Below are 10,214 nucleotides of genomic sequence, written 5' to 3'. Positions count from 1 at the left end.
GTTGTATGTTGTTTAGCATTGCCAGTGATGGCGTCACGGTGCTCTGCAATCCCTAAAGCATATTCCAGGTTGAGTTGGCACCATTAGATCTCTTTCCAGCCAAATATTCAAGTTGTCGTGCTGCATATTTTTAACATAAGGAAATTTCCTTCATTTATGTTTATAACCCAAATAAATGGTGAGAAAACTCCACCCTATTGATGACCGGAAAACATCATCCTCTCTCTGCATAGAACACATCTTTGTGTTCCTTGTAGAATTCTTGGAATATAAAGTAGATAACTTTTGTGACCAAATACCAAGAATATATTACCTATCTATAGCTATTCCCTATCTATTCTGATTCAACATAACCACCGAGGCAGAGTGACACTGATGTCATACCAAATAATATCCACTCAGAATTCAGACATATTGCTTTAAGACTGGGCGACTAGTGAAAAAGCCAGTCCAATAAGCATTTGCCCTATCTGCATACCTTCTAGCAAGCATTGGACAGGCTTATTAATGGTAGTAAATTTCAATAAATTTTGCTTAGTCAACTATAGTTAGAAGGAAAAGCAATGAAGCTTACGGAAAATAATCATCAGTTTTTACTGACCATAATTCATTTGCTGCATTTTTTTTGCCTTGGTATAGATAGGTGGTGTAGAATACAAGGCATTAACTCGATCAGTCTTGAGAAAATTAAACACACTCGTAGATGCATTACTAAAGCTAACTGAAGCATATTGAATAACTAATAAAGAGAAAGGTAGAAAGAAAAAAAAGAACGTTCTAAAGCTCCATTCCCATTTTGAAATTAATTAAATTACATACCAAGAAATGATAAATAACAATTTAACAATAACAGAAGCATAAGAAGAAGAAAATACCTCTAAACAAGTACATTATATGGTGACTAACTGAGTATCAAACAGAGAGTAAAAATAATCAAAATTAATTTAGAAGATGTATCACACTTGAAACTTGAAAGACACAATCTATAGGGATCAGGATAGGAAATCATAATATCTTTTGAACTACCAAGCTAAATGTTGTAATAATTAACATACCCAACTCTCAAATAAGTTTACAGAACATGAGATGCCCCATGGTTTTAATACAGATTCTATAAACACTTTAACCTCAAATATGCTAGTAGAGAAAGGAGTGGTATAAATATGTGTAGAAATTATAGAAAATTAATTCCAAAATTAAACCCTCAATCTTTTTTGAGAGCCACTATCCAAATCATCTAGTAATGGACCTAATATTCGTAAATCTAGTGCCATATTTGAGTTTTGAAAAAAAAATTTCATGCACTATTAGATCTGGCCACCTTCTTATTGAAGCATGTGATGTTAAAACATCCAACAAAGAGTCTTCTTCCTTATCTAGACTTTGCAACAAAAGCATGCCACTCCATTTGGTATCTCTCTTCCAAATTCCATTAGGGATTAAAATAATTTGTCAATCCTTGATGGGCCTATCTTCAGTTATGAAGTCTGAGTTTACAAGCAACATCACAGTTAAGCTTTCTATCAAATATGACTGCCTTAACTAGTATAGCACCATGCAGTGAATGTCTGTGGACATCATATGATTTTCCTGTTCAAATCCTTTTTTTTAAAGTAAATAATTCATTAAAAAGCAGGGGTGTGGAACCCATGTACATGGGAAGTGAAGAGGAATAAAAATGAACACGATGGGTCCACGTGGCTGGATATGACGACACGGGGATGACGGATTGATGGTCAACAGCCAAGGAGCTCAGATCCATAGTGGACGGATAGATATAACACAATAGTCATTGGTTCCATTAATTCCAAAATAGGGTTTTCACTTTACGGTTAAGTCTGGTGTGGCTTTGCTTGATCTCCACGAAAACATGTATAAGAAGAATCCTTGTGTCACACGTTTAAGCCTCGATCAAGGGACTTCTACAAGGAAAAGAATTCTAGGAGGTGTGTAAAAGGAAAGAGTTCTAATGTTATAAGGAAAGGACTTCATGAACAAGGCATAGAGGTTAAAACCCTACACTACTATAAATACCTTAAAACCCTCATAAATCAAGGTACACATTATTGACTCAACTCTAGCACTTTAGGGTTGTGAAAAGTTCTAACTTAACCTTCGGAGGGTTTTTGGATGGCACCACACTAGTGCTCTCTGTTAGGTCTTCGCTTTTCATTTTGTAGGTGTTGTTTCGATTTGAGAGTGCGTGTAGCTTATTGGTGATTTTTCGGCATCAATAGTTGGCGTCATCTGTGGGAAAGCATCAGCACTGGAGGGTAATCAGCCTTTGCTCTATCCCTGAGACAAAAAGTTGCATGGTACTCACTCGATCAATGGCAACAACCAACAATCAAGGCGACGAACCGCACGCCACAGCTTTAGAAAGGAAAGTCCAAACGCTTGCGGCGGCGGTTAAGTGCCTAACCAAGCAGAATCATAATCTAGAAGAGCAACTGCGGCAAAAGAATGCACACCCAAGGGCACCAAAGGAAGACCAGGATGGTGCAAGCGCGGGTGGGAGGAACCCAGAAGGGCCTGAGGGTACCAACGCTCTGAGTAGACCAAAGCGGCAGGACACTAACCGGCCGTCCATCTCGGACACCTTACCACCTCACATAGCAGCTGAGATGCAGGAGATGAGGGAATGGATGGATGTGATGATGAACGCCCTCAGAGGTCGAATCTCCAGCGACCTGGATGACCTAGTCCATAGAACTGATTCGCCTTTCACAGCGCTCGTAAGTTCATGCCCCCTTCCCCCAAAATTTCGCATGCCTCAGGTGGAGAATTACAACGGATCCAAGGACCCATTGGATCACTTGGAATCCTTCAAGACCCTAATGCATCTTTAGGGTGTACCGAATAAAATTGTGTGTAGGGCTTTTCCCACCATATTGAAAGGACCTGCGAGGGACTGGTACAGTAGGCTGACGCCTAATTCCATCGGCACTTTTATAGAATTAGGCGCACAGTTTGTATCACACTTTATCAGGAGTCATTGGTATAAGATGTCTACCGCGTGCCTAATGAACATTAGACAACGAGAAGACGAGACTCTAAGATCATACATAGCTCGCTTTAACAAGGAAGCCCTCTCAATAGACGAGGCAGATGACAAGATACTTGTAGCAGCGTTCACAAACGAGCTGCGGAAGGGTAAGTTCCTATTTTCTCTATATAAGAATGGCCCAAAGACTATGTCTGAAGTGTTTTACAGGGCAACGAAGTACATGAACGCAAAGGATGCCTTGCTGGCCCGAGAAGAAAAGCCTAGAAAAAGGGAAAGGCAGGAAGATACACGATCAGATAAGGGACGGAAGATGGCTAGAACCGAAGAGCGACGGGAAGATCGACGACCCAAACCACTTGCGGGAAGATTCACGGACTTCACCCCTCTCATAGCCCCAATCGACCAAGTGTTAATGTAGATCAAAGATGAAGGAACCCTGACGTTTCCTGGCAAGCTGAAGGTAGATCCGAACAAGAGGCCAAAAGACAGATATTGTCGTTTTCATGGCGATTATGGCCACGATACGACGGATTGTTATGACTTAAAACAGCAAATTGAAGCCCTCATTAGGCAAGGAAGGTTGCAGAGGTTTGTGAGGAAGGAGAGAACGAATCAACTCCAGGAACAAAATCTTCGACGAGAGAACGAGCGTCCTAGACCACCTGTAGGAGACATACGGATGATTGTAAGAGGCACTACTTCTGCAAGGTCGTCCAAAAAGGCTAGAAAAATCTATTTGCGGATGGTTCAAAGCATCTAGTTGACAGGTTCCTCACCGAAAATGGTGTGATGTGATAACCCCAACATCGAGTTTTTAGAAGAAGATGCGCGACGCCTTCACCACCCACATGACGACGTACTTGTCGTCAGCATACGGGCAGGGGACTACAACATGCATCGAGTTTTGGTGGATAACGGAAACTCAGTGGATATTCTCTACTACCCCACGTTCCAGCAAATGGGGATTGGTAGAGAATGACTGATCCCAACAAATGTACCAATTGTTGTCTTCAGAGGAACAAAGGTCTACCCTTTGGGCGTCATCACGTTGCCTGTGACAGTCGAAGATTACCCTCAGCAAATAATTGAGGAAGTAGCTTTTCTTGTGGTCGATTGCTCTTCTGCTTATAACGCCATCCTCGAATGGCCCATTCTCAATACATAGAAGGCTGTAACTTTGACCTACCACTTAATTGTCAAATTCCTTACCAAATACAGAATTGGAGAGTTACGCGGAAATCAGATGGCTGCACAAGAATGCTATGTCGCCATGATGGAAATGGACGATCACCTGCAAGTAATGAACATCGAGGAATAGCGAACAGTAGCGAAACTGGCGAAAGAGTTAGAAGAGGTACACCTCAACGATTCTAGGCCCGAACGGACCACCAGAATTAGCACCTTGGCTAGCCAAACAGTCCAACAAGTGCTTATAGTATTCCTCGAGGAAAACCAAGATATTTTTGCATGGAGTCACAAGGAAATGCCAGGAATCGACCTGTCGGTCATAGTCCACAGGTTGAATGTATCACCCTTATTCTCCCCTGTCTGACAGAAGAAGCAAGTATTCGCCCCGGAACGAGATCGAGCCATAGCTGAGGAAATATAGAAGTTATGAGGAGCAGACTTTATAACCGAAGTGTACTACCCGGATTGGTTGGCAAACGTTGTAATGGTCAAGAAGGCCAACGGGAAGTGGAGAATGTGTGTCGACTTCACGGATTTGAATAGGGTGTGCCCTAAAGATAGTTACCCACTCCCACGTATTGACACCTTGGTGGATTCCACCGCAAGACACGAACTCTTGAGCTTCATAAATTCCTTCTCCGGCTACAACCAAATTAAATTGGATGAGGTTGATCAAGAAAAAACCTCGTTCGTAACAAGTCAGGGGCTTTTCTGCTACAAAGTAATGCCTTTTGAGCTTAAAAATGCCGGAGCCATGTATCAGAGATTGATGAACATGATTTTCACGCACCAAATTGGCCGAAACGTGCAAGTTTATGTAGATGATATGCTGGTGAAAAGCATTCAAGAGTCCGGTCACATGAGCGACCTCTAGGAGACTTTCAGTACCCTACGATCGTACAAAATGAAGCTGAATCCGAGCAAGTGCGCGTTCGGGGTAACTGCAGGAAAATTCTTGGGATTTATGGTATCCCAAAGGGGCATTGAAGTTAACCTAGAGAAGGTAAAGGCGATCATGAAACTATTTCCTCCAAGGATGGTAAAGGAAGTACAAGGCTTGACCGGCAAGATAGCAGCCTTGAACAGATTCGTATCAAGAGCGACGAAAAAATGCCTCCCTTTCTTCTGCACACTGAAAAGATCATTTGAATGGACAAACGAGTGCCAAAAGGCATTTAAAGAGTTAAAGGTGTATCTCTCCACTCCGCTGTTGCTCAGCCCATCTATGTCGGGGGAAGAATTATTCATATACCTTGCCATCTCCTCAGCAGCGGTCAGTGCAGCTCTTATTAGAGAAGAAGGTAAGGTACAAAGGCCCGTGTATTTTATAAGCCGGACACTGAGAAAAGCAGAAGAGAGGTACCCTCAGATGGAAAAACTCGCATTTGCCCTAGTAATTGCAGCTCGGAAACTCAAACCATACTTTCAAGCGCATACCATAAATGTCCTGACAGATAAACCCTTACAAAGAGAAATGAGTAGTCCTAAAGCTACCGGACGGATGGCGCTATAGGCGATCAAGCTGAGTGAATTCAATATTCGATACCAACCACGGGCAGCTGTGAAAGGACAGATATTGGCAGACTTCATCGCTAAATCCACTATCATAAAAGACTAGGGGCAGAAGAGACGCCCATATGGAGAGTCCATACAGACGGATCTTTCAATAAACATGTTGGAGGTGTTGGAGTTGTACTCCACACCCCGAAGGGAGATAAGATCGAATACATGATCCGTCTGGACTTCTCTACTACCAACAACGAGGCGGAATACGAGGCCTTGGTAGCAAGACTGGACCTTGCAATAGCTGCCGGAGCTAAGAGTGTGGTCGTATACTCCGATTCTTAAATCGTGACCAGCCAGGTTAATGGGAGCTATGACTGTAAGAATGAAAGGATGAAAAGGTATCTTGAGGAAGTGAAGGGTCGAACGAATAACCTCCAAATCAAGATGATTCAAATCCCAAGGGAGGAGAACCAAGAAGCCGACAGACTAGCAAAGGCAGCTTCGGCTGAACCTATGATCATCCCTAAACGGGTATTGTCCTTCGTCCAGCTCTCATCATTATTAGATGACATTAGCACGCAGGAGGTAAGCAATGAGTGTTGTTGGACGACCCCAATAGTGGCGTATCTTAAGGAAGGCAAGCTACCCGATAACAAAGAGGACGCAAGGAAGTTGAAGGTTAAAGCTGCCCGATTCGTTTTGATTAAAGACGTCCTATACAAAAGAGGATTCTCCCAACCATACCTAAGATGCCTCGGCCACTAAGAAACGGACTACGTGATGAGGGAGGTCCATGAAGGAGTTTGTGGAAACCATTCTGGATCAAGGTCTTTGGTGCACAAGCTACTTCGAGCAGGATACTACTGGCCAACAATGCAGAAGGATGCCCACACATATGTCAGAGCTTGCGACAAGTGCCAACGATTTGGAAATTTCATAAGGCAACCAATGGAAGAACTTACCCCTATGACGGCCCCATGGCCGTTTGCACAATAGGGATTAGACATCATGGGTCCGTTCCCGACAGCGGTGAGGCAGCTAAAGTTCTTAGTGGTTGTTATTGACTACTTCACCATATCGGTGGAAGCAAAGGCTCTGGCCACTATCACGAAGAAGAATATCCGTAGTTTTGTATGGAGAAGTATTATTTGCAGGTATGGAATTCCGAGGGTGCTGGTTTCGGACAACGGGAAACAATTCGACAACGACACATTGAAAGACTTTTGTTCCCAGCTTGGGATCAAGAATCACTACTCGTCACCCGCTCACCCGTAGGCCAACGGACAGGTTGAAGTCACGAACCAGTCCTTGCTTAAGATTATCAATACCTGGCTCGAGGGGGCAAAGGGCATATGGCTGGACGAATTACCAAGTGTTTTATGGGCGTACAGGACAACGGCGAGAACACTGATAGGGGAAACACCGTTTCGATTGGCGTATGGTATTGAGGCTCTCATACCGGCAGAGGTAGGATTAACAAGCTATCGTATGGAGAACTACGACAAGAGCAAGAATGACGAAGCTTTGCGTTTACAGCTCGACCTTGTGGACGAAGTCAGGGACGCAGCTAAACAGAGATTAGCGCGATACCAAGACCCGATGGCAAAGCATTACAACTCCAAGGTCAGGCACAGGGACTTCCAAGTGGGAGATCTGGTCTTAAGAAAAGTACTCGGCGCTACAAAGGATGCCTCCCAAGGGAAACTAGGTTCTAACTGGGAAGGACCATACAGGATCATTTCATGGCATAGGAAGGGAATGTACTACTTAGAGACACTAGACGGAAGAAAGCTGAGTCATCCATGGAACACGGAGCACTTGAAGAAATACTACCAGTAAACAAAGGGCAAAGACGACGGCAACATTTACCTCCTCATTTCCATTTTATTTTTAGATAGTCATAGTTTTTATTTCCTACGAGTACTTTTAAAGCCAAAAGGAGTTTTTTTTCTTATTTTCTTTGACCAATATAGTCTACTAGTCCATTATAATAAGAGGAGTTTATTCAGAGCATATGGAATAATTTTTGCTCAAAATGTACCAAGTCCACACAATGGATGGATCATCCAAGAAGGGTGAAAATTTATCAAGTCCACATAGTGGACAGATCATCCAAGAAGGATGAAAAATATATATAGTCCATACAGTGGACGGATCATCCAAAAAGGATGAAAATGTATTAAGTCCACATAGTAGACGGATCATCCCAAGAAGGATGACAATATACAAGTCCACACAGTGGACGAATCATCCAAGAAGGGTAAAAATTTATTAAGTCCACATAGTGGACGAATCATTCAAGAAGGATGAAAAATATATATAGTCCACACAGTGGACGGATCATCCAAAAAGGATGAAACTGTATTAAGTCCACGTAGTGGACGGATCATCTCAAGATGGATGATAATATATCAAGTCTACACAATGGACGGATCATCCCAAGTAGGATGACAATATACAGGTCCACCAAGTGGACGAATCATCCCAAGAAGAATAAAATATATAAGTCCACCATGTGGACGGGTCATCCAAAGAAAGATAAAAATATATTAAGTCCACGTAATGGACGGATTATCACAAATGAGATAGAATTGATAGTCCATATAATGAACGGATTGCCTGATGAAAAATAAAAAACAACAAGATCATAAAAAGGGACAGCCATACATATTGCCAAAACAAAGTTAACAAAAGGCAACAATTGAAACTGGATAAATTGTTTTTGTTCATTACAAAATATACATATTAGTCCTGAACTACGACGGTATCCTCGTTGGCCTCAGGACCTTCTGGTAACAGCTGGCGGGTGTCAACTTCGACGGATTCTTTTTCATCAACCTTTGGGACCCCGTCGTCACCAGGACCTTTGCCAAAAGCCTCATCTGTCCCTTCAGAATCGACGGGGCGAGCAGGGGTTTGGGCCTCGGTATCTATACTGATGTGAGCCAGGTTCAAGTTAGGAAATGAGGCCTTCACCTGACGGAGACAATCGTCAAACCCGTCACCAAAGGAGGAGTTAAGCTCGGCCAGAAGGGAGTCAAAGTCACGGTATTCCTTAACAACATCAACTTTTGCTTGACGGATGTTGTCCTCATTAGCTTTTACCGTCTCCCTCAATAACTCCACCTCTTTCTCCAAATTCTCACGAGCCTGCTCGGATATTTTCAACTTTTCTTCATAACGAATCCTCCAAAGTTTCAACTCGTCAAGTTCCTCCACCGTTGCCTTCGCCTTTGCACGTACACACTCTAGAGCTCTCTTTTGGGCAAGACAACGGCCCATCAAGCCTTTGGCCATAAGGACCCCCTGCACCAATATCAATAAGTAAGTTTGAAGTATTAAGAAACAAGACGAAGCAAATATGTGATGAGTAACGACCTGAGTTAGGCTAAACAAACAAGTCTCCCCCATAGCTTCAGTGGCATGGTTTCTGAGATCCTCATAGTCTTCCTCCGTGATGATAGAGCCGATTTGACACAGAGCATACTGGGGATCTTCCTAAAGTTGGACAGGCAATTTTTCCTTAACGGGGTCAGGGTTGGTCATTAGACCCTTGCCCTTACCTATTCCCAGCTTAGGAGGCAACCTTACCACGCCGGACCCTTGACCGGCAGGTAATCCCGTCACCAACTTTTGTTTTTGACTATGATAGTCCCACTTTTCAATGGAAGATCTCTTTGAAGCCGGAAGAGAGGGACTTGTCTTAGGAGGAAGATCACCTCCTTGTTTTTTCTTAGCTGCCTGTTGTTTGATAATGACCCTTCTCCTTGCATCGTCCATTTCTACAAAAGAAGACGGTTAAAAGTAGTGGTATAAGTTAAAATAACAGCGGAATGATTAAAGACTTAAGTTTGCGTACTCCTGCGTCGTATCGACGGGCTACAGTTGTAGGTTCTGGACCGTCACAATACCAATGCAGCGTGTCTAAGATGATAAGCTTTATCCAAGTCCTCTCCGACAACTCAGTGGTTTGAAAGATTTTTTCCAAAAAGCCGAATTGCTCTGTTGTAATGGATGGACGGTCCCTCGTTAAAAAAATGAATGGCTAAGAATAATTCCATAAAAAAGGGGGTGAACAGTTAAGAATAAGGCGGGCTCATACCAGACAGGGGCATTATCCCCCAAGTTTTATCTACTGGCATGTGTTCGTCGTCACCAGGGCGACTCATCTAGTTATCTCCCTGAAGGAAGAAGTATTGACCCTTCTAGTTACGATTGGAGTCTAGGGTCTCGGACACTAGCCTAAGCATTGGACTCCTCGGCACAAAACTATACATGCCCTTCGACTTGGTAATCTCAAGCGGACGGTAACAATGAAAGAACTCCTCCACTATTAACCATCTTGTCCCTTCAAATATTACACCGTATAAAACCTCAACGCTCAGAAAAACCTTCGAAGCATTTGATGAGATTTAGGTGACAGCCAAACCCAGGTATTGGAGAAGATGACGGTGTAAGGCACTTAAAGGAAAGCGCAGGCCAACTTTTAGCATCTGCTTGTATAGACCAACGT

General features: G+C 43.1%; 1 protein-coding gene across 1 annotated transcript; it reads left to right on the top strand.

The window, feature by feature from the left end:
- Nucleotides 1-6,709: 6,709 nt before the first annotated feature.
- LOC142632673 (uncharacterized) lies at nucleotides 6,710-7,599 on the top strand. The gene is made up of 3 exons (XM_075807040.1): nucleotides 6,710-6,972; nucleotides 7,093-7,357; nucleotides 7,453-7,599. Exons 1-3 carry the CDS (start codon nucleotides 6,710-6,712, stop codon nucleotides 7,597-7,599), a joined length of 675 nt encoding a protein of 224 aa, XP_075663155.1.
- The last annotated feature ends 2,615 nt before the right edge of the window (nucleotides 7,600-10,214 follow it).

The sequence above is a fragment of the Castanea sativa genome, chromosome 4 (assembly GCF_040712315.1).
Source record: "Castanea sativa cultivar Marrone di Chiusa Pesio chromosome 4, ASM4071231v1".
Lineage (NCBI taxonomy): Eukaryota > Viridiplantae > Streptophyta > Magnoliopsida > Fagales > Fagaceae > Castanea > Castanea sativa.
This window is presented reverse-complemented; position numbering and strand designations above follow the sequence as displayed.

Bases quoted from the DNA above. Each gene is read 5' to 3' on its own strand.
- LOC142632673 (XM_075807040.1), top strand. From the start codon at position 6,710: ATGGGTCCGTTCCCGACAGCGGTGAGGCAGCTAAAGTTCTTAGTGGTT. The intron at 6,973-7,092 runs GTAGGCCAACGG...ATGGGCGTACAG, and splicing joins TACTCGTCACCCGCTCACCC to GACAACGGCGAGAACACTGA. The intron at 7,358-7,452 runs GTCTTAAGAAAA...TTCATGGCATAG, and splicing joins ACTTCCAAGTGGGAGATCTG to GAAGGGAATGTACTACTTAG.